Below are 25,192 nucleotides of genomic sequence, written 5' to 3' on the forward strand. Positions count from 1 at the left end.
TTCAAAATAATGCCCTTGAGATCTATCCAAATTCTTGCATATATCAATAGTTTATATTACAGTTTGGTTAACTATTCATCTACTGTTCTACAATTTGATTGCTTTCAGTTTTGGGCTACTAAAAATACAGCTGCTTGAACAATAGTATACATTAGATTTCATTCTTCTGGGGTACATGTCTAGGAACACAATTGTTGGATCATACATTTAATAAAGAAACTGCCAAACTGTTATCCAGGATGATTATGCTATTTTACATTCTCACCATCCATGTGTGAGAGATGTAGTTTCTTCTCATTCTTACTATCATTTGCTATTGTCACTATTTTTAATTTAACTCTGATGGGCATCTAATAATGACAGCTTTTCCTGATCTTAATTTGCATTTTCCTAATGGCTAGTGATGTTGAACATGTGCTGTATCCTCTTCAGCACAATGTTCATTTCTTTGGTTCGTTTGTTTGACTGTCTTTTTTGTGTTTTCTTTTTTAAAATATATTTTTATTGATTTCACAGAGTACGGGAGAGGGAGAGAGAGATAGAAACATCAATGATGAGATAGAACCATTAACTGGCTGTCTCTGCACACCCCCTACTAGGGATTGAGCCTGCAACTGGGCATGTGCCCTTAACTGGAATTGAACTGGAATCGAACCCGGGACCCTTCAGTCTGCAGGTGGATGCTTTATCCATTGAGCCAAACCAGCGAGGGCCTTTTGTTGTTTTTCCTAATCCTCACCTGAGGATATTTTCCATTGTTCTTTAGAAAGAATAGAGGGGAGGGAGGGAAAGAGAGAGAGAGAGAGACATATCAATTGGTTGCCTCCCACACAAGCCCCTACCAACTGGGGCGGGGGATCAAACCCAATACCCAAGTACATGCCCTTGGTCAGGAATTGAACCTGAGACCCTTTGATGTGCGGGATGATGTTCTCACCAGCCAGGGCTGTATGTCTGCTTTTTAATTAATACTTATTTCTCTAAACATTGAGCTTTTAAAATACCAGCTTTATTGAGGCGTTTTTCCTTTTTTGAGGTGTAATTGTGTCCTTATAGAATGTACAGTTCAGTGGCTTTCAGCATATTCACACAGTTTTGTGACATCACTACTGTTTCTAAAACACTGTCATCACCCCCTAAAAAAAAAGCAGTTGCTTCTTGACCCACTCAGCCTCTGGCAACCACCGTTCACCTACTTTCTGTCTGTGTGGATTTACCTGTTTCTGCTTCCTTTTGACTAATGCTTATTTACATGGCATGTCTTTTCCTTTGCCTATATATCATTATATTTGAAGTAAGTTTCTTATAACAGCATATAATCTTTTTTATAAATTTCAGTCTTATAATTATTGTGTATTTGGACCTTTTACATTTAATGTAATTATTGGTAAGGTAGGGCTCAAGTGTGCTATTTTTGTTCATTTGTTTTCTGGGATTATTTTAGTCTTCTACCCCCTGCCTTCCTCTGGGTTACTTGACTATTTTTTTTAGAATTCCATTTACATTTGTCTAAAGTGTTTTTTAGTGTATCTTTTTGTATAGCACTTTATTGGTTGCTCTAAGCATTACATTTTATGAACATAACTTATCAGTCTGCTGGTATATCATCATTTTATTGGTTTGAATCACATGTAGAAACTTTACCTATTTTTATGTCCTTATAATATAATTATTATAAATATTTCCTTTTCATATTTTGAGAACCATATCAGATATTAAAATTTTTGTTTCAACTTTCAAACATAATTTAGAAAACTCAAGGAGAAGAAAAATATTTTTAAATATTTGTACTCTTTCCATTGTTCTTCTTATACTAATTTTATTATTTATTTCTACTGTTTATTAAAAAATATAAACAGCCATAGCTGGTTTGGTTCAGTGGATAGAGCGTCGGCCCACGGACTGAAGGGTCCCAGGTTCCTCCCGGTCAAGGGCATGCACCTCAGCTGCAGGCTCAGTCCCTGCCCTGGTCTGGTTGGGGTGCATGCTAGAGGCAACCAGTCGATGTTTCTCTCTCACATCTGCTATTTCTCTCTCTCTGTCTCTTTCCTTCCCTTCCACTCTCTCTGAAAATCAGTGGAAAAATATCCTCCATTGTGAATTAACAAGATAAATTAAAAAAAATAAATAGGTTTGAGTATGTACAGATATATTTATTTCTATACCTCTCTCACCATACACAAAAGTAGAGATACAATAAAAACTGATTTGTAGTTTTCAGTTTCACTGAATATATACTGGAAAGTACTCCACAGCAGTATCTAGGAATTGTTCTCATTCCTTTTTACTGTTGTATAGTGCTGGATGTATAAACCACAGATCGCTCAGCCAGTTCCTTATTGATGGACATTGGGTCTTTGCAGTCTGATATCACAAGTAGTGCTGCAGTGAACAGCTTGTCCATATTGTCTTTTTGTATTTTGCCAGCATATTTTTGGAATAGATTCCTAGAAGTAGGATTGCTGGATCAAAAGGTAAATACATATATCATTTTGCTAGATATTGCCAAGTTTTCTTTCACTAGGTTGTATCATTATGCTTTACCTGCTTAACTTTAGCCTCACCATAGAGTATGTTGTCAAAGTTTGGAATTTTCCCCAATGTGATATTTCAGAGAAGTTTTAATTTGCATTTTTCTTTAAAAAATGAGTATATTTTCATATCTTTCCATATGTTCCAGGACCTTCGAATTTCTTTTTTATAAATTTTCTTTTCCTGTATTTTGCTCATTTTTCTATTCAGTCATTAACCTGTTTCCTCTCTGTTCTTTAATAGTTTTTAATGTATGAGAAACTTTAGTTCCTTAGCTCATTATTTTTATTGTTGTTTGTTTTTATTTTTAAATTAGCATGCTGTTTCAGGAACTGGGCTCCTCCTAAGGACCAGGAGTGTTCAGCCCTGCTTTATGTTATAATGGAAATTGACTTTCCACTGGCCCATACTTCTAAGATATTTCCAATGTAGTCTTTGTTGGCTTGTTATATTTCTAGTGAAAAATTTCAAATACATAAAAATGAGTGGGAAACAATGTAAGAACAACTGAAGAATTAGTAAATGTTAACATTGTCTTACATTTGTTTCCATTGTTTTATTGTGGTAAAATATCCATTGTACACAGTTTACCATTTTAACCATTTTTAAAAGAGTGTACTGTTCTGTGTCATTAAGTACATCCATATTGTTGTGCACTCATTACCATAGTCCATCCCTAGAACATTTTTCAGTTTCTCAAACTGAAGCTCTATACTCGTTAAACACAAACACCCCATTCTCGTTGCCCCACAGTTCTGGAAACTACCATTTTTCTTTCTGCCTCTGTGAATTTGACTATTCTGGCTACCTCATATAACTGGAACCATACAGTAGTTATCCTTTCGCAGGGGCTTATTTCACTTAGCATAATGTCCTCTAGGTTCATCCATGTTGTGTTATGTGTCAGAATTCCTTCTTTTTTTTTTTTAAGTCTGAATAATACTCCATTGAATGGATGTATCTCATTTTAATTTCTTCTGTCAATGGATACTTGGGTTGCTTCCACCTTTTGGGTATTGTGAATATTGCTGCTATGAACATTTGTGTTCAGATGTCTGTTTGAGTCTGCTTTTACTTCTTTTGGATATATACCCAGAAGTAGAATCGGTGTGGGTCCTATGGCAATTGTATTTTTAATTTTTGAGAAACCACCATATAGTTTTCTACAGTGGCTGTATCATTTTACATTCCAACACCAGCAGTGCACAAAGATTCTAATTCTCACTTCCTTGCCAACATGTATTTTTCTGCTTTGTTTTTGTTTTTTTGTTTTGTTAATCCTCACCTGAGGATATTTTTTCCATTGCTTTTCAGAGAGAAGAGTGGAAAGGAGGGGGCGGAGAGAGAGAAAGAGTAGGAGAGAGAAAAATATTGATGTGAGAGAGACACATTGATTGGTTGCCTTCTGTATGCGCTGGAATCAGAGCAGGTAGCAACCCTGCAATCCTATGTTCATGCCCTTGACCGGAATTGAACCCAGGATTCTTGGTCCGCAGGCCACTACTCTATCCACTGAGTCAAACCAGCTAGGGCTGTTTGCATTTTTTAAAATAAATAAGTACTAGATAGGCACAACCAAGTTTATGCCCCTGTAGTATTTCTCTTCTAATCATGTTTTCTCCTCTCCACCCCCAAAGGTAGTACAGTTTACTGCAAACTTACTAGTGCCAGGAATTGGTTTGGACAGCGGGATACAAAGTTTCTGTCTTCATAGAGCTTGTTTTCTAAAGGGGAAGATAAAAAGACATGGTGCCCTGTCCAATAGGAATGAATTGGAGACCAGAAGGCAGGGCCTGGGAGTTTTCTATTGTGGGCACTGCTTGGAAGGCCTTTTTGGAGACAATTGAGTGGAGGCTTGAATGCAATGAAGATGTGAATGACACTGGGAAATCAGTCTTGGAGCTGCGGAAATAGCAAATGCAGAGGCTTTGAGGAAAGAACATGTTTAAATTGAAGAATAAACTCTGTCACTTGAGTGTAGTGAGCAAATAAGCTGGTTGGGAATGAAGTGACAGGGTAGGTAGCGAGAGGGTCAGATCATGTAGCGAATTTGCAATCTCTCAAAGATTTTAGATTTTTCATAAATGTGATTAAAAAGTGAGTGACGTCATGGTTAGGCCTTGGGCGAGAGCGAACAATAGGAATGGTGAGATGTGATTAGATTTGGGATCTATTTTTAAGTAGAGAATTTTTTGGGATCTATTTTTAAGTAGAGGTACCTAGAGAATTTTCTGATAGTTTGGATGTGGGATGTTGGATGTGAAGGAAAGGGAGGAAAGCAGAGATTATCTCACATTTTTTGGACTGAGCCAAAATACCGACGAGGGTATGTTTTACTTAGTTGGAGAGCACTAAGGAAGAAAACAGATTAAAAATTCACGTTTGATATGCCTACCTGTTACGTATCTCAAACACTTGGTGTTAGGTACTAAATACAATCCAAAGTGGTTGTAGCAGTTACACTCTCACCAGCGTTGTGTGACCCATTTGGGTGAGTCCCAGATGGATCCCAACAGGAGGCATCATGTCACACTCTGTGCCGTTGAGGTTCATTGACAACCTGTGCACCAAGGGAACCGACCACAAAGCCAGTTAACTTGTGAAGTAAATTGTAAGTTAGGTTCATTACGAAATTTATGTTTTTGTACCTTGAGTTTTCTTGGGGTTCACCTGTTTTTTATTTGTTTTGTTTTGTCTTTGATTCCAGATGCTGGGTCTGGTGTGGAAGAGGTGGAGTTGAGCTGGGAAGATTATCTGGAAGAGACGGGGTCCACGGCAGTCCCCTATGGATCTTTTAAACATGTGAGCAGCAACGGCACTGCTTCCCTGTTTCCATCCGTGCCCTGTGCCTGACTGAGCCATCATTAGACAGCTTGGAGTTGTTTTAAGTTGGGGTGCTTGGATGCCTTTTCCTGTTTTCTCCCCCTCGATACCCTTACTAAGAAAACTTGATATACTCTTAAAATTATTTTTGGTTTGTGTACTTTCTGCCACTTAATGCAGGAATTGTTTTTTTTGGACTGGTCATGAATATTCCTTTATTTTTGTCAAACAATCTTTTTTAAAAGGTAATGTTTTTTTCTTACACTTTACATTCTAACATTTAATGACTATTGGTTTGCTTATTGAAAGTAATTTCAGTAACACTGTTGTTTTCTATAATGTTGAGCAGAAATGTAGTAATGCCATCCAGTGAGTCACATGAGTGGCCTGTGCAGCATAGTTTTATGCCCTTACAGCCCAATTTAATGCTCTGTCAATGGACAACGTATTTGCCTATGAAATGCCTTTGTGTAAGAAAATACTCCAAATTTTATTGATAATTTATATTTAGACTGAGTTTTCTTTAATCTGTTCATCCTTCACTCCCTCTTAAAAGACACAAAATAATTGGTTCTTAAACTAATTATTTCATGTTTGTCGTAGTCTCTCAAGAGCCCATAACAAGTAACAGACTGGGTGGCTTAAGAGTTTATTTTCTTTTTTTTAATGTATTTTATTTATTTTAGAGAGGGAGAGATAGAAACATCAATGATGAGAGAGAATCACTGATTGGCTGCCTCCTGCACACCCCTTACTGAGGATCAAGCCTGCAACCTAGGCATGTGCCCTTGGCCGGAATCGAACCTGGGACCCTTCAGTCCACAGACTGACGCTCTGTCCACTGAGCCAAACCAGCTAGGGCAGAAGTTTATTTTCTTACAGTTCTGGAGATTAGAAGTCTAAGATTAGGATACCAGCATGGTCATTTTCTAGTGAAGACTCCGCCTGCTTTGCAGACAGCCGCCTTTCTGCTGTGTTCTCACGTGGCGGATGTGAGAGGGCAGGCTCTCTGGTGTCTCTTCTTATAAGGACACGAATCCTATTGGATCAGGACTCCAACACTGGGGCCTCATTTCATCCTTCCTGTCTTCAAATATAGGTGCATTGGGAGCTAGGATTTGAACATATGAATTTGGGGGGAGGGCAATTCAGTTGATAGCACTGTTCAACAGGGCATAGTTCCTTTTGTTCTAGGATTTGCAGAGATACTCAGTATTGTCTATGATTTTGTGAAGTTGAACTGTATTTTTTAGGTTTCTTTATAACCAAACGAGTACTGCTGTTTGCAGTTTGTTCTCATGTAAAAACTCTGGCACAGTAATTTACATTAAAAAAAAAAGAATTGTTTAATGATTTTTACAGACAGAGGAAGGGAGAGAGGGAAACAATGATATGAGAATGTAACATCATTCGGCTGCCTCCTGCGCCTGCTCTACCAGGGATCAGGCCCACAACCCGGGCATGTGCCCTGACTGGGAATCAAACCGTGACCTCATGGTTCTTAGGGTGATGCTCAACCACTGAGCCACACTGGCCAGAACATGGTTGTCATTTTTAGTATATCTTAGTTCATTTTGTCTCTCTTAAGTTGAAGTGAGAATTACATATTTTAGGTAAGGATTTTATTTTGTATTGCATTGGCAAATCTTTTATAGTAGTTTTCAATATTGTTTTAACATAGAAAATCTGTGAGTGAGATACCTTTGAATTTTATTTTTAATGTTATTACTAATCTGATATGTATTTACACAATCTTATTTATTTATACTAAAATGCAAATGATGGACAAATTCCCTGATTGAAATTCTTGTCTAAAAAAAGTCACTTTAAAGAGACAGATTTTACCTTTTCCTCTTTGAATGACAAAGCAACAAAATGAAAAATAAATGCATGCATACTCTCTCACTGTCAAATGTAGGAAATATTTATTAACCTGAATCAGTATGTGATAAAGGGCTGCCAAATTAGCTGAAAATCAAGCCTGGGTGTAGGAAGATGCCGAGAAGGGGTGCTTTTGGCTGGCAGATCACAGAGAAAGCTGACACAGCTCAGATCTTCAGAATAATGGAGATGGATGTGACGGCCACTGGCAAGAGTTTTGTAGGACCCAGTTGGGAATAAAGGCGGGAGGGAAGACAGGCTTACGAAGGAATTAGAGATAAACCACATTTACAAAGAGGACACATCTCAGATAGTGAAAAAGCCTTCCTCAAGGTACATGTCTGGTGGATAGAACAGCACTCACTATGGGGAAAGGCACTAAGCTTTACCTAGGTCTTTTAAAATAAAAACTTGAGCTCCTTGGAAGGGATGCAAACCCTATTAACCCCAGGGTACAGGTGGAGATCTCTGGTAGCCTGGGGCTAGAACAGAAGGAATAAAAGCCCCCTGTCTCTGGGACAGGGGTAGAAATTCATGCTGGAGCATTAAAGATCCTCTATAATTGGGAGAGGGGTAAGATAATCTGAGAAGTACTCACCCCCTAGACCCAGGAACACAAAACCTGACTAAGAATGAGGCTGCATCTGAGAGAATGCTCCTTTCAGCCTGTCCCTAACCACCTGTTGGATAACAGCAGTTTATTTGTGGGGAAGAGGCAAAAGAGTATGGAGAGAGATGGTCTGTGAGATGCAGACACAAAGACCCTAAATCTGAGGATAGAGCATCAAACATCGAGGGAGATAAAAATCCTCCAGCAAATGAGTTTACACCCTAAACACCAGAAAATGCCAATGGACTTAAAAGCCTGTGGTGCCCTGTGAATAATCATAGCAACAACAAAACCCAAACCCAGCTCCACTCCTTAGTAGATTGACTTAACATTCTCCCTCAGACTGATAGTATGAGAAAAAACATGCCCATTCCCAGGCATAGTACTATTTACCTTCACCTTGACTGTTTTACACAGGATGTCTGGCTTTCAACCAAAAATTATGGGACACATAAGGAAGCAAGAGGAAAACAGCAGACTATCAAGAGACAAAGCAGTCAAAACCAGGTTTACATGATTCAGATGTTGGAACTATCTGAAAATTTTAAATAACTGATCAGTATGTTAAAGGCTCTAGCATAATAGGCGGACAACATACATGAATAGTAAAGGAGCATACAGAGATGTAAACTACTAGAAAGAATCAAATGGGAATCATAGAAATGAGAAACCAGGTACAGGAAATGGTGAATGCCTTTGATACAGGCGTATCAGTAGGTTGACACAGATTAGGAAGTAATCAGTATACCTAAAGATAAGTCATCACAGCTGCTCTCACCAGCCATGAGCCCAGGATCAGTCAACTGAGTGACTCTCCTGCTATGGGAGTGCATGTCATAGCATATGGTCAGTGCATGTCATAGCAACAGGTCAAAAGGTCGACCAGTTACTTAGGGTTTTATATATATATATGGATGTTTTAATAGTGCCTGAGTTTTCACCCTCTGTTGGTGGCGTGAGCCTCTTCCACCTCCTCAGCAGCACTAAGGGCGGTGGCAGGGGCAACGGGCTGGGATGAGTGGGAGCAGCGCTTGGGCTGCTCCCTGACTGCCTGTCGCTTCTCAAACTACTACATGCTCCAAGGGGTCCTGGATTGCGAGAGGGTGCAGGCCAGGCTGAGGGACCCCACTGATGCACAAATCCGTGCACTGGACCTCTAGTAGTGTTACAATTCAGGATAGTGATTACCTTTCAAGAGTTCAATGGGGGTGAGGGGAGGATATTTACACAGAATGTGGGACTTTGCATCTCTGCTCTCTCCTTTCCAGAGGTTGTTATTACTGCGTTGCTTTTAGTGGTCAGGGCTCCATAGTCTCCTTCAGTGCATGGCAGTTCCTTGTGCTTTCTTTGTCTTTCATGGCCTTGATACTATTGAAGAGCAAATTACTTATCAGTTATTTTATAGAATATTCCACAATTTAGGTTTCGTTTTTCTCACCTTAGCTTGAGTTTATGCAGAGTTGGCAAAAATATCATAAAAATGATTTTGTGCTTTTTAAGGGTGTATGATATTGATGTTTTCAGACTGGTGATGTTAACTTTGGTCATTTAGGGTAGTTTCTGCCAAATTTCTTCATTGTAATGTCACTGTTTTCCCCTTTGTAGTTAATAAGAATCTTGCAGGAAGAACCTTTGAGATTATGTAAATATCATAGCATCATAGTAATATTAACACTGCTCATGATTCTCGCCTGCAGTGTTTACTTCTGTAGTTTGTCTAAAGTTGATTTTCTATTGCCATCATTTCCCTCTTTTTATTAATTGGTCTACTCTAAGGAATTTCTGTCCTCTCTTCTTCGTTAATTATTTTTAACAGCATGAACTCATGGACATCAATGTAAATTGGTGGGTTATAATCTACTAACCTCATTTATTTTATTGCTCAAATTGTCACACATGTGTCCATTGGAAGATTTATCTAATTGGCTCTCATGTCCTTTCCAAATGTCCTCATCATTTTTGAAGTATTTTCATACTTTTTGACATCACAAGATATTCCAGGCTCCTTCTGTGTTTTTCCTACCCTGGAATTTGATCCTTGGAGCCTTTGTTCTTTTTTATTGGAGGTTGCTATTTAGAAATCAGTATTTAAAAACTAACTTTGCTGTTACTACCGAGTTTCATTACTTCTACTGTGTCTGTCAGTTCACAGAGCTAGGAAATATATCTATGTTAAAACAAACATACATACACTCCTATACTTTTTTCTCTATCTCTTTCTATTTATCCTTCTGTATGTCTGTAATCATGCCCTCATTCTGATACCTTGATTCCAATTCAGCACCACAAGATTCATTCTCCTCTCCTCCCTTCCTTATTTTTACTTCTTTCTCCTATCTCAGAAACCTGTCTCTCATCATCTACAATATATTGATTGATTTAATCTTAGTATACACATGCAGTAGTCCTAAAATTGCTAACCCATACCTTTGTGACCATATAATTTTTCATCTAAATTAGGACTCTTTTGAGAGAGAAAGGGGCATTTTTAATTATTCAAGGACAATTATTGAGTAATAATTAAACATAAACTGTTTCCCAGGATGACTGGGAGGTATTGCTCCCTACATATGGCACATGTCATACTAATTTTTTTATTATTATAGTTTATTTTTATCCCACCCATTTTCTAGAGTCATACATTTTCTCTAGAATTATCTAGAAATCACTCCTGACAACTTAATATGTCAAATATTAAGCTGTTAAAATGGTGAACATTTAGTGATGTATTTATTTACTAGAAAACATTTCTGTGATCACAGTAGACTGATGGTGGTGAAAATAATGGGTTCTGCTGAGATGGAACAGAAGAGCATTGTTGTTCCCTGCTTGCTTTGGGTCACTCCTGAGTTAGAACTGGAATTTCTCGAGTTTCCCTTGAGAGGATCTTATTGCATTTAGTACTTCAGAATTGTAGGTCTTAAAAAGAATGCCAGCCAAAGAAAAGCTCATTTGAGATACTTGTCTGGTGGCTAATAGCATTTCCCTGTTCAGGTGGACACACGTTTGCAGAATGGCTTTGCTCCTGGGATGAAACTGGAGGTGATTGTGAAAAAAGATCCTGAAATCTACTGGGTTGCCACCGTCATTACCACCTGTGAGCAGCTGCTCCTCCTCCGCTACGATGGCTATGGAGAGGACCGGCGAGCTGACTTCTGGTGTGACATCAGGAAGGCTGACCTTTACCCCATCGGGTGGTGTGAGCAGAACAAGAAGACCCTCGAAGCTCCGGAAGGTAATGAAATACTTCCTATTGCAACATAATAGGATATTGCTGTAGGAAAGCCTGTCCATAATCTTTGTAAAATATGTGTTTTGTTTTGTTTTTATTTCAGAGAGGGAGAGAGAGAGACAGAAATATCAATGACAAGAGAGAATCATTGACTGGCTGCCTCCTTCATTCCCCACACTGGGGATTGAGCCTGCTACTTGGGCACTTGCCCCTACCAGGAATTGAGCCATGACCTTCTGGTTCATAGGACAACACTCATCCACCGAGTCACGCTGGCCGAGCTTCTTGTCCATAATCTTGAGGCTTTCAGTTTCCCATACACATGTTTTTCTAACTTTTTTGGTTTAGCATTTTGAAGGAAACGAATAATGCACATTCTCTTATCTTTTAAAATTTCTTTCTGTGCTCCATAAAGCCTCATGTTTTTGTGACACTCAGAGGGAGCATCACTTATCGTTCTATAAGTCTGTGAGGCTCTCTGGGTTTGAGGATGTCTTTAGGTGCATTGGGCCAGATTGATTCTCTTTTTTGACTTGATTGACTTCTCACTTCTTACCCACAAGTGAGCTGGGACCTATGAACTAACCGAGGCTTTCTTCTAAATAAAAGCCTAGTGGGAGTAGAATTCAAAAGACAGAGACAGTAGTACAAAAGAGAGGAGTCATATAATAGTGGAGAAAGGGAAGAGAGATTGCAGATTTATGAAAATACCAGACCTTATATGTTTATCTGTCAACCTCTTATTCTGATACTAGAGGCCTGGTGCACAGAGTTCATGCATGGGTGGGGTCCCTCGGGGTGGCCTGCGGGGATCCGGCCCCGGTTCATGCCCCCAGGCTCGCAGCCCTGCCGCCTCACCTCGCACCCCTCAGTGGCCTGGCACCGTCCCCTCTCCTGCTCCATCATCCACTGCGGTCTCGCTCTTATTGGGGCCCATCAGGGCCAGCAGCGCCTCCACTGCTGCCCACTGCCAGCACCGTGTCACTGACATCTGCCGTGTTCTGTGCCACCCCCTGGTGGTCAGTGCACGTTATAGTGAGTAGTCGAACTCCCCGAGGGGACAATTTGCCAATCAGAAGAGATTCCCTCTGGGTAAAGAGAAGACAGTTGAGCATCAATAGGACAAAAGGTGCAATGGCCTGAAACATATATGTGACTTAGTCTATAATTTTATAATGAAACTTTTAAACAAAATTCTCATTGGTCACTTTTGGATGATGGAAATATGCTGATAATTTTGAAGGCTGGTAAATACAGGGGGAGTATAAAGACAATTAAGCATATATCCTGTCTTCTTTTTGTGAACTTTAATATCTTAGGACAGCAATTTTCAACCGGTGTTCCACAAGAATTTTTAAAACATGCAATACCTGACTGTTTAGTCAGGGCCACTGACCTCTTGTCCCTTAGATTGTCAAATTAAAAAATAACTGCCAATACAATAGTAGCCATCTGGTGTAAATAAATAAAAATGATACCTATTTTTGTCAAATCAGCAAAAAATACAGAATTCTGTGCCACAGAATTTTAATAATTAGTTTATGTGTGCCATGAAATGAAAAAGTTACCTTAGGGTAATCACACAGTTGAAGAAGAGAATTTTTTCTTTATAGAAGTAGTTAGTATATTGTTTAGTAAATGAAGGAGAGGTGATAGAAATTTATTGTTTGTAGCCCCCAATGAATGAATGTATCTTTGTAGTGACTATTAAAATCACTGACATCACAAAAAGGGAGAGACAAACAGACTGAATCTGCCTCTTGATGGAAAGATGTAACTCCACTTATGAAATACTAGAGGCCCAGTGCAGGAATTCATGCATGGATGGGGTCCAGCCATCCCGGCCCCAATTGGGGCAGATATGGGCTGGGCCTGTCGGAAGGAGGTGACGATGGGAGGTTGGCTGGCTGGCCTGCCCCTGATCAGGGCCTGTGGGGAGGGGCTGTGGGCGATTGGCTTGTGGGCCCCACCCCCGATTGGAGTGTGGAGAGGGGCTGTAAGTAGTGGGCCGATCGAGGGCCGGTGGCCTGGGAGAGGGGCTATGGGTGGTTGGCCAGCTGGCTCTGCCCCTGATTGGAGTGTGGGGGGCGATAAGGGGCGGAGCTTGCTGGGGGGAGGGGCTGAAGGTGGTTGGTCAGTCAACTCTGCCTCTGATCCGGTAGGGGGGGTCAATGGGGGGGGCAAGTGGGGGGGCAGTTGGAGGGAGCAGCTGTAGGAGGCTTGTGGGTTGCCCCCATCCCCCAGATTGGGCCAGTTCACTGGCTGCAGTGGGTGTCATAGCGACTGATCATTTTGGTTGTTAATGGTGTTCTGGTTGCTGGCTTATAGATAGATAGATAGATAGATAGATAGATTGATTGATTCATGCTCTCTTTCCCCCAAGAGTCAAATCTAAATTTGATCAAGCCTACCAATATTATAGAAAATGTAGAGGTCAGTAGAAGAACAACTGGTTACCACAAGGAGGCAACCAGGAAAGGCAGATTCAGAAAAACTCTATCCTATATAAGAAAGAAGTAATATGGAAATTGACCATCACTCCAACACACAAGATGTCTGCCCCCATGTAGACACAAGATGGCTGGCAGGGGAGGGCAGTTGGGAGAGACCAGGTTTGCAGGTGAGGGCAGTTAGGGGTGACTGGGCTGGCAGGGGAGGGCAGTTGGGGGCAACCAGGCCTACAGGGGAGGACAGTTAGGAGTGACCAGGTCAGCAGGAGAGGGCAGTTAGGGGCAATTGGGTCAGCAGGGGAGCAGTTAGGCATCGATCAAGCCTGCAGGGGAGTGGTTAAGGGGCTGATCAGGCAGGCAGGTGAGCAGTTGGGAACCAGCAGTCCTGTATTGTGAGAGGGCAGTCAGACATCCTTCAAGGGGTCCCAGATTGGAGAGGGTGCAGGCTGGGCTGAGGGACACACACACACACACACACACACACACACACCTGTGCACAAATTTTGTGCACCAGGCCTGTCGTATAGGTTAAAAGGCTGAGTCAAGAAGTATGTGGCAAGAAAAAGAGATGGGATTGCAGAGGAGGAGAAAGAACATACAGATTAAAATAGATTCAGGTGATACATCAACCATCTGTAATATAGATCTCATTTGGATCCTGATTGATTTGACTGAGCAAATTGAAAAAATCATTTTTGAGACATTTCAGAAAATTTGAACATGGACTATATATATTTGATATATTTGATGTTAAGGAATTACTGCTAATTGTTTAAAGAGTGGTTATGTAAAAAGTTCTTTTCCTTTGTAAATCTATACTGAGATTATATTGGATGAAATTACATAATATCAGGAATTGGTTGGGTGGGGGTGGAGTGTGGGGGTGGAGATCAGGGGTTGGTAAAGTATCTGTAAAGGATCAGATAGTAAAAGTTTTAGGTTTTACTAGCCATGCGGTTTCTGTAACAGTTGCCCACCTCTACCTTTGCAGTATGAAAGAAGCCACATACAGTATGTAAACAAACAAGCATAGCTGTGTTCCAATAAAACTTTATTTACAAAATAGACAGCAGGCTGAATTCAGCCCACATGCTGTAGTTTGCTAACTTCTCCAGATCTAGATGAAAAGATTGACCATAAAGTTACAGTTGTTGAACCTAGGATATAAGAGGATTCATTATAATATTTTCTATACTTTTATATATATTTGAAAATTCCCATAATAAACTAGGTACCTTTTGGATAATTGTCCTTGTTTTGCATACAACTCCTACTAAGCTATTTAGTTATAGCTCTTATCTAAGAGGATTTTTTTTTGGCTGCATCCTACACGTCCTCTCCTGGGGATCGAGCCTGAAACCCAGGCATACGCCCTGATGGGGAATCAAACCCTGGCTTTCTGGTTCATAAATCGACACTTAGCCACTGAGTCATGCTGGTCAGTCAGGCGAATTTTTATCTTAAGCTCTCAAAGAAGCAATTGTTGGATTCTTTGATGTTAAAATGACATACCTCTAAACCATTTTCACTTGTTCAGTTCTCTGTATTCTGGTAAGTAGTTTCTCTGTGCTCCAAGGCTGACTATTACAAGTAATCACTCATTTTATTCCCTCATCTAGGCATCAGAGACAAGGTGTCAGACTGGGAGGAGTTCCTGCGGCAGACTCTGAAGGAAGCCTGTAGTCCTCCTGTCCCGCTGCTAGAGGGCGTGAGTATGATGGCCTGCAGGATCAGTGTGGAAAACCCTTCCAGTCTTCAGTGAGATTTCCTGTCTAAGGAATCTTAAAATTAGTTGCTCATTTACTACCCCAAGGCAAATAGGCATGATTCTTAAAGACATAGGCATGTGTACTGGGAGTCTTCAGAGGTTACAAACTGCCGGCTTGCTCAGTGCCTCAAGTATTCTGAATTAGTTGCTAACACATTAAAATCTAGTTTTCCAGATGCTGTTTTGTAGCTGGAAAATGTGGTGTTTTGGTGTTCTCACTCTGTAACAGAGAGAGAGAGAGAGAGAGAGAGAGAGAGAGAGAGAGAGAGAGAGAGAGAGAGAGAGAGAGGAGAGAGAGGGAGAGAGAGAGAAACATCAGTGATGAGAGAGAATCATTGAATTGCTGCCTCCTGCATGTCCCCCCACTGGCATGTGCCTTGATGGGACATCGAACCATGACCTCCTGGTTCATAAGTTGACACTCAACCACTGAGCCACACTGGCTGGGCAAGACTCCCTTTTTTTCAGTCAGAAGACAGTAGTAGATCTGTAGTACTTCTACCACCTACTTGCTTTCAGCAGTCCTTTTACATTATTGTAGGTTTTGAGCTTGTTAGTAATCATAGATTTATTGTTTTTATAAAAATCGGTGTATTGGTTATGACATTTCTAAATTATATTTTGTTACATTGTGCAATTGCAAAATGTAATGTACGAAGTTTCCAATTTCTCTACATCGTTGACAATGCTGTATTCTCTTTTTGGTTATAGTTATTTTGGTGAGTATAAAGTAGTACCACATTTTGATTTAGGGAAGTCACTCATCTCCCTAATGACTGAGGATGTTGAGCATCTTTAAAAAAAAAAAAAAAAATTATTGATTTTCCACAGAGAGGAAGGAAGAGGGATAGAGAGCTAGAAATGTCGACGAGAGAGAAACATCGACCAGCTGCCTCCTGCACACCCCTACTGGAGATGTGCCCACAACCACTGTACATGTCCTTGACCGGAATCAAACCTGGGACCTTTCAGTCTGCAGACCGACGCTCTATCCACTGAGCCAAACCGGTTTTGGCATTGAGCATCTTTCTAAGTGCTTATTTGTGGTTTCTGTTATCTTTCTAGAGAAATATCTTTGCCCATTTTTAAAATTTTAATTATTTATATATTTATATGTTTTTTATTGCTTTTTTTTTTTTTTTTTTTTTTTAAAGGGGGAAAGAGAGAGAGAGAGAGAGAGAGAGAGAGAGAGAGAGAGAGAGAGACAGACAGACATCTATTGGTTGCCTCCTGTGGTCACCCCAGCTAGGGATTGAACCCACAATTAGGTATGTGCCCTGACTGAGAATTGAACCCACAACTTTTTGGTGTAGGAGATCATTCTCCAATCAACTGAGCCACCTTGCCAGGGCATCCATTTTTAAATTGGGTTATGTCTTTTAATTATTGAGTTGTAAGAGTTTCTTATGAATTCTAGTTGCAAGTCTAGATCAGATAAATGATTTCTAAATATCTCCAGTTCTGTGAATTATCTTTTCACTTTCTTGATATAATTTACAGCACAAACATTTTTTATTTTTATGTAGTCCATTTTATCTGTTTTTTCTTTCCTTTTTTTTTTTTTTTTTTTTTTGTTTGCTTGTGCTTTTGGTGTCATATCTAGGAAAGCTTTGCTTAACCTAACTCATTTCATTATGTTTAGCTAGGACTTTGTACATGTTAAAGACTCAGTAAAATTTGAGCAAATGCGTGAAGTCATGAACAAATGAATTAATAAGTATTCTGTACATTGACCTTGATTCTGCCATTTTATCTTTAGCTGTGAATGTGTTTCCTCCACTTGTTCCCATGTTCATTTGCATAATAAGAATATGCAAGTGTCACAGAGCAGTTCTTATTAGAAAAAATGTAAGTTTGAATATTAAGAAATGGTTATGTAATAATGTTGGAATTAGCATTCCTTTTATTCTTTATTGTAGCTTTTAATATATATCTAGAATGTGAGACTTAAACTTTTCCTTTTTCTTGGTATAATCAAAGCACTGTGTTCTTAAGAACATTGTGAAATAAGTGAAAACATCAGGAACAACCTAAATGCCATCAGTATATAAATGGATCAATCACTGCCCATTTATAATACTGGATAGTAATGAAAATAGTTTAAAATAATGGGGAAGCCCTAGCCAGTTTGGCTCAGTGGATGGAGTGTTGGTCTGCAGACCAAAGGCCTGGGTTTGATTTTGGTCAAGGGCAAGTACCTTGGTCAGCCTGGACCCTGGTGCAGGAGGCAACCAATTGATGTGTTTCTCTCACATTGATCTTTCTCTCTGTCTTTCCCTCTCTCTTCCACTCTAAAAATCAATAGAAAAATATCCTCGACCAAGGATTAAAACTAATAATAAAACAATGAGGAACATTTGTATGTGCTATTATAGAAAGATAGCTATGATTTATTAAGTGACAGGCACAAATTGAAAGACAGTTTACAGTGTTCCTATTAAAATAAGTGAGAGAGTGAAAGACACAGACTTGTGTGTAGAAAACCCAGTCTCAGAGAGTGTGTGTCAAAGTGTTTATTGTGTTTTTCTATTTAAAGGTGAGATTGTGAGGTATTTTGACTTCCGTGGTTTTTTTTTTTTTTTCCTTTGATATTTGCTTTTACAACCATCAGAGACTAATGATGATATTTTAAAATCATTATTAGATTAAACTATATAACATAATCCTCAAGGCAGAGATGTGTTAGGATAGTTTTATTGCATTATAGATAGATTTTTTAAGACAAACATTTTATATCACCTACAAATAATATTATAGGTTCTTGTATACTATTAGACAATTTAGTATTGCTGACTTTGAATGGGTAAAAATATAAAGGCTTGTTTGAGGTTATTTAAGCTTGACTTTGAAAAATATTATGTTAACTTCTCTTATTTAATATTACCTCATTTTTACTTACAGCTCCGTAACGGGAGGAATCCCTTAGATCTGATTGCTCCAGGATCCAAGCTAGAATGTCAGGCTTTCCAGGACACTCTGAGCGCTTGGGTTGTTACTGTAGTAGAAAACATTGGGGGAAGGCTGAAGCTCCGTTATGAAGGACTTGAAAGTTCTGACAATTTTGAACATTGGTTGTATTACTTGGATCCATTTCTTCATCACGTTGGTTGGGCAGCTCAACAAGGATATGAACTCCAGCCCCCATTAGGTGAAGAGAAATATAACATTTTTCTTTTAACTGTTATATTATTGTTATGTTTTTATTAATACTTATGAGGCTGAGAAAAGCATTATTCTGCATATTATAAAAGCCTTTGTTACTTTGCATAAAGATACTGAAAGAATATATAGGGAGTTGTTAAGCTAAACACCTATTATTATTTTCATTTTATTGGTTTTGAACTTTGCCACACATACTAATATGCATCTTATAAATTTCTGCCTCACTTGATACTGACCTCTTACCAAAATTAAAGAAAAATTCCCTAGGTGACATTCATATTGGTATTGGAGTGGGACAGATCTTGAGTTCAAAGCAGATTGTTGATTAAGATATTATAACTGCAGTTAATGTTTAAATCAATTTGCATTTATGATTATGTGCCCCAATTTGGATGTTGTATTATGTTATTTTGTGGACTACAGCAGTCCCTGATCTCACTATAGGTGTTTTCCCCTAAACTTTACTACCCAGGCTCTGAACTAAGGAGACAAAGAAGGTGTAAGTTCTTTGAGTGAAGATGGTATAAGTGGACTTGAACCCTTTCTTTCCCAGTGGAAAGTGATTTTTTTATTTATGTGAATGCTTTCACAATAGTTATTAATATGTATATTCTGTAGTTATTTAATGTTACCTGTCTTATTTTACTACAGCCATCAGGCATCTGAAAAATGAAACTGAGTGGCAAGAGATCTTGGCCAAAGTGAAAGAGGAAGAGGAAGAGCCATTACCATCTTACTTATTTAAGGTAAAAACAAAAATGAATGAAACAGTCTGAGGGAGGTGCAAAGCGCAAAGCATAAAATAACCCTGGAGTCAGAGAGTGTTGTGGCGTCTGAAGGAGGGAAGAGGTTTGAAGGCTGGACTGATGCTCATCTTTTTCTTCTTCTAAAAATAGTCTAGATTTTCTCCCCAAAGACCTCTCAGAGCATTTTGAACCTTTTCTACCCTTAAAGGTTGTTTTTTTTAAATTTCCAATTATGGCTGACATAGTATTACATTAGTTTCAGGTATACAACATAGTGGCTAGACCAGGGGTCTTCAAACTACGGCCCGCGGGCCACATGCGGCCCGCAGAGGAGTCTGATCCAGCCCGCCAGGTTTTTTGGGCAGTGAGCGCAGCCGAGGTGTTACAGTAGGAATTAGTAGTTCATATAGTCCGGCCCTCCAGCTCTCTGAGGGACCGTGATCTGGTCCCCACTTTAAAAAGTTTGAGGACCCCTGGGCTAGACATTTATGTAACTTACAAAGTGAGCCCCCCAATAAAGTACCCAATTAACACCATACAGAGTTATTATAATACTAGAGGCCTGGTGCACGAAATTCGTGTATGGGAGCAGGGTGTTTCCTCAGCCCATCCTGCACCCTCTCCAATCCAGGACCCCTTGGGGGATGTCCGACTGCCGGTTTAGGCCTGATCCCTGGGATTGGGCCTAAACTGGCAATTGGACATCCCTCTCACAATGCTGGACCACTGGCTCCTAATCACTCACCTACCTGCCTGTCTAGTTGCCCCAAACTGCCCCCCCTGCAGGCCTGATCGCCTCTCACTGTGCCTGCGTGCTGGCCAGGTTGCCCCCAACTGACCTCTCCTTACCTACCTGGTCACTCCTAACTGTCCCCTCCCCTTCGGACTGGTCACCCTTACTGTCCCCCCTCCCCCCGCCAGCCTGGTCACCCCCAACTGTCCCCCCTTCCCTCTGCTTGCCTGGTCAACCCACACAGCCTGCTGTTCAGTTATTTGGTAGTTCCTCACTAATCACCCTGCCAGCTTGGTCATAGGCAGCCATCTTGTGAGGGCATGAGGGTCAATTTGCATATTACCTCCTTATTATATAGGATTATTGTTATATTTCCTATGCTGAATTCTACATCCGTGTTACTGTTTTATAATTGGTAATTTGTATTTCTTAATCCCTTCAAAGTGAAGGAATTTTTCCTACTCTTAACTATATAGTTTTGACTTATCAAGTAAACTTGTTTTTCTGTCAGATAGCTTTTGTGTTAAAAATGTAGAGAGTAGGAGTGCTTCCTGTAGTTTTATTCCTGAATAATGTTTTTCAGGGAAGAAAATTATAAGATTAGGTTATTTAACAGAAATCGGACAGGTCCATTTCGTGAGCCACATGCAGCTCTTTGGCCCCTTGAGTGTGTCTCTTCCACAAAATACCATGGCCTGGGTGAGTCTATTTTGAAGAAGTGGTGTTAGAAGAAGTTTAAAAATTTGGCTCTCAAAAGAAATTTCAATTGTTGTACTGTTGATATTTGGCTCTGTTGACTAATGAGTTTTCTGACCACTGAACTAAGAGGTAGTATTCAGTTATATATGAGCATAAAATTAATGTGAAAATACTATGTTCCTATTCCCTCTTGGTGTTGCATTTCAGGACAAACGAGTGATTGGTACACATTCATTCTCTGTAAATATGAAATTGGAAGCTGTGGATCCCTGGTCTCCTTTTGGGATCTCTCCTGCTACAGTTGTTAAGGTAAAATGGGGGCAACTTTCTTGGTAAGAATTCCTGTCAGGGTGACTGGTTTGGGAAATTAGTAGTATTTAGGTTTCAGGCTCTCCTAATCCAACCCATTGCACTGCCCAGTTCTCTGTGGTCTATTCCTTCTTTGGAGATTGGTTGCCCCAGCGAACCAGAGCGCGGGCACCAGAGTGGAGGGGCATGCTTCTGGGGGGCAGGCCTGCCTGTAGTAGAGGAGAATTAGCAGGCAGGTGCGCCATGGCACCTGAAAAGCTTGGGGGCGTGGTGTCACTGTGTCCAGCCAGGTAAAGGGATGTGTGGGCAGCAGGTGGTCAGTGTCACAGGGTCTGCCAGTTGGATTGCCCAGCCATGGATTCCAGGCTCCGACTTTAATCTTTTGAAAGACTGACAAAAGTAAGGCTCTTGTGCCCTAACTGGTTTGGCTCAGTGGATAGAGTGTTGGCCTGTGGACTAAAGGGTCCCAGGTTTGATTCCGGTCAAGGGCATGTACGTTGGTGGTTGGGGTATACAAGAGGCAGCTGATCGATGTTTCTCTCTCATCGATGTTTCTAACTCTCTGTAAAAAATCAATAAAACATAATTAAAATAAAAAAGTAAGGCTCTTGTTAGGAGTAGCTACAAGAACTGGGCAGCTGTCAAGGCCCAGTTACTCAGTTACTAGAACTGGGGCATAAAGGAGAGAATATCAGTTGAAAAGCCCCATTTACTGAAAGTAAAACCAAAAGTTGTGCATAACTAGAGGAATAGTTGCTTTGATGCTGAGTCATCCAACCTGTTAAGATTTAAAAGTTTCTTTGCTTTGGAAAAAGAGTCATTCTTAGAATGGGGAGGAATTCTGACCCTGCAATGGGGTCAGGAGACAGTAACTGGAGTCTAAAGGCTGTGGGGTAGTAAGGAGCCAGAGGAGGCTCATGCAATCTCTTTGGCATTTGAAACTAGGCTAGGATCACATAAATGCGTGCATGGGCACATACACATAAAACTATTCATCTATTTTATCATTGTATGTACAGGTTTTTGACGAGAAGTACTTTCTGGTGGAAATGGATGATTTGCGACCAGAGAATCATGCAAGGCGATCCTTTGTGTGTCATGTCGACAGTCCTGGCATTTTCCCTGTGCAGTGGAGCCTGAAGAATGGTTTACACATCACGCCCCCTCCTGGTATTCATTCTGTTCTGAATTGTTTATCAGGAACTTTCCTTTGAAATGAGATTTATCAGATACATTACCTGGATCTCTTGTCCCTTTCTCTCTTTATGCCCCAGGCTATCCTTAACATTTCGGAGCTCAGGACAAGTATAAATGAAGGCCAAGTTCCATATATTTAATATTTGAAAGTTATAAATTGTTAAGCTACTAAATGAAGCCTGATCTGTCCTACCTTGACAAATGCATCTTCATGACAACCTGGGGTTCCATGTGGTTCCTTAGTTCCTTCCATCTTGTTTTGTTGGGAGGTCACACAAGAGTGGGAATAGTTTGTGTAGTGGATGTTGGGAGCTGACTTATGAGGAGAGATGTGAGAGCCAGAGCTAGGAGGTAGATTATTGGTGATTTTTAGGTATGTGGGCCTTATCTTAGAGGGAGACTGTTCAGATTCCAGAGAGAGGTTTATGGTCAAGAGTAGGACATAGAGGGGCTGTAGATAGGAAAGTAGCAGCTCATGTTCTGGTGTTTGCAGCTTTGCAAAATATAATCTTTGACCCTTTAATCAAAACTTATAAATATGACTTCGTTGAGCTTGAATGAAATTTTTAATATTTTTTTAACTTGGAATATTTGGAAGTGTCAGACATTTCTCTGACTTTTCTATGAGCAAATGAGATTGGTTGGCAGACTCTGCATCTTTTTTTAGTAGGCTTCTGGTGAAGTCAGCTAAATGCTGACTGCTGGGACCTGGGTTGGGAGTGCCCTGTGTGTGAGCAGGAGCCATGAACTCAGAACTTTTGCCTTCCATTCAGTTTTCTTTCATCCAGCAAACGTTTATGTAATGTTTGCTATGAACCAGCATTGGGCTTGTCTCTAGGGGGTACAACACATTTCCTTCAAGGAGCAAGAGGGAGGACAGTAACAGAGCCTCCCAGGTCCCCCTTTGTCGGTGGACAGAGGGAGAGCCTGCCTGGTGGGGATGGGGTGAGGGCTCATCTGCAAGAGCAAGTTCTTGTTTTTCAGGAAGGCTGTGTGCATCCCAAGTTCTTTTCCTGCCTGCTGACTCTGGTGAAAAGGAAAACCCACGATGAAAGCTATTGGAGCTTTCAGCATTGTTCTAGACAACTCAGCTGTCTTTGTAAATAGAAGGAAGTAGTGGAATATCTCATTGAAAATGGCAGATAATTTACTGAGGAATTGAAGTGGAGGCAGAGGTAGAACATGATACCAATCTCAGTTGGGCAGAAGAGGTGATTGCAGGGCTGTATGGCTGTAGGACTGGCACAGTCATGAGTGGCTTGCTTTGTACCTGTGAGATACAAGCTCTGCAGAGCCAAGAGGCCTCAGACACAGCAGGCGCAGCCCAGCTCCTTCACACAGATGCGGACACTTCTACTCGGAACCTGGTAGATTTAAGTGGAGAGTTAAGTTCAACTTTTCTTATAAAATGAATTCATGACTCATGTTATAAGAGCATTGAAATTCTGTAGGGCGTGAATCATAGTCAAGAGTATCATCTTCGTAGGAGCTAAGATATGTTTAAGGAAATAGCTTTATGAAAGAAAAAAGTCTTCACTGATTAAGTAGTACTGCTGTCTCTTCTTTAGAGCCTGAGTCATAATAGGATTTATGAGATTTATTGGTAGAAATCAAATCCAATTATAACTGTCTTAATTTTTTTTGGTAAATTGCCAGTAATTAATCATATAAAATATTGCTAAAAATAAATGACTAGTTTGAAATTGAAAGTTTAAAAATTTATCCAAAGAATTGTGTTGGCATCTAGTTTGACCACATTTGTTCTGTTTTATAAAATTAACAATGCTTGGGTTTGTAAGGTGTTTTATCCCCATCTCTAGAATGATCAGAATCCCCAAATTAGCGAAATTAGAAGTTGTGGGTGCATATTTGGCAGAGCAATAAAGTCAGGCATGCTTTTGTGATGTGAATCGTTTTTGTTTGTTTGTTTTTAATTATTATTTAAAGTATTACATATGTCTCCTTTTCTCCCCATCATACCTCTCCCCGGCCACGCCTACCCCTTAGGATATGCTCCCACTGCCCCAGTGTCCATGTCTATTGGTTATGCTTATATGCATGCATAGAAGCCCTTTGGTTGATCTCTTTCCTCCCCATCCCTTCCCCTTCCTTTCCTCTGAGGTTTGACAGTCTGTTCAATGCTTCTCTGTCTCTGGATCTATTTTTGTTCATCAGTTTATGTTGTTCATTATATTCCACAAATGAGTGAGATCATGTGATATTTATCTTCTCTGACTGACATTGTTCTCTTGTCTTTACCTAGGCTACCCTGGCCAGGACTTTGATTGGGCCGACTACCTCAAACAGTGTGGTGCTGAAGCTGCTCCCCAGAGGTGCTTCCCTGAGGTGAGAACCCCGGACCTGACCTCTCCACCCCTCGCAGCCACTGCTTCCTGTGCTGTTTATGATGAGTACTCTGAGGTCAACCCTCTCACTCAACCTGAATAAGCATCTTGTTGATTGTAATCAAATGGTCCAAGGAAAAATCTATTCACTGCAGAAGCTAATTTGTTAATTTAATTATTTAAAGTTTATCAGTTTTATGTTCTATTAACTAAAATGTGAATTTAAAACTGTAGTTCATAATGATTTTTGACGGTTCAATAATATGAAAAAATATTAAGTGGAAAAAATTATTGAACTTATTTAAAACTACTCTATCAAAATAATTATATTATTAACATAATAATAAATAATTTATTTATCAAAATAAAACCATGCACATGGTTTACAAAGCCAAACAGCAGTAAAAAGCTTAGAACATAAAACAACAGTTCTTGCCCTAACCAGTTTGGCTCAGTGGCTAGAGCATTGGCCTGCGGACTGAAGGGTCCCTGGTTCAATTCCGGTCAAGGGCATATACCTTGGTTGCAGGCACATTCCCAGTAGGGGGTGTGCAGGAGGCAACTGATCATTGTTTCTAACTTTATCCCTCTCCCTTTCTGTCTGTAAAAAAAAAATCAATAAATTATATATTTTTTAAAAAAATAAGGGAAAAAGCCCACACAATAGTTCTCTGTCCTGACTCTTTCCAATATCCCTTCCCACAG

The 25,192-nt window shown here is 40.1% G+C and overlaps 1 protein-coding gene across 4 annotated transcripts in view; it reads left to right on the plus strand.

Annotated features, from left to right (window-relative positions):
• Positions 1–25,192, plus strand: part of SFMBT1 (Scm like with four mbt domains 1) — an 89,814-nt gene that overhangs the window by 39,982 nt on the left and 24,640 nt on the right. For 3 of the 4 annotated variants that reach the window (XM_084902946.1, XM_084902945.1, XM_084902947.1), the window contains exons 3-10: positions 5,240–5,334; positions 10,841–11,081; positions 15,148–15,236; positions 18,198–18,444; positions 19,110–19,204; positions 20,844–20,945; positions 21,965–22,115; positions 24,406–24,488. In XM_084902946.1, the coding sequence (XP_084759072.1) occupies positions 5,240–5,334; positions 10,841–11,081; positions 15,148–15,236; positions 18,198–18,444; positions 19,110–19,204; positions 20,844–20,945; positions 21,965–22,115; positions 24,406–24,488 (1,103 nt within the window). Of the gene's footprint in view, positions 1–5,239; positions 5,335–10,840; positions 11,082–15,147; positions 15,237–17,055; positions 17,145–18,197; positions 18,445–19,109; positions 19,205–20,843; positions 20,946–21,964; positions 22,116–24,405; positions 24,489–25,192 lie in introns of those variants that run through there. The other variant, XM_084902948.1, reaches the window with a different exon arrangement.

The sequence above is a fragment of the Pipistrellus hanaki genome, assembly GCF_964339955.1.
Source record: "Pipistrellus hanaki genome assembly, chromosome: 13".
NCBI lineage: Eukaryota > Metazoa > Chordata > Mammalia > Chiroptera > Vespertilionidae > Pipistrellus > Pipistrellus hanaki.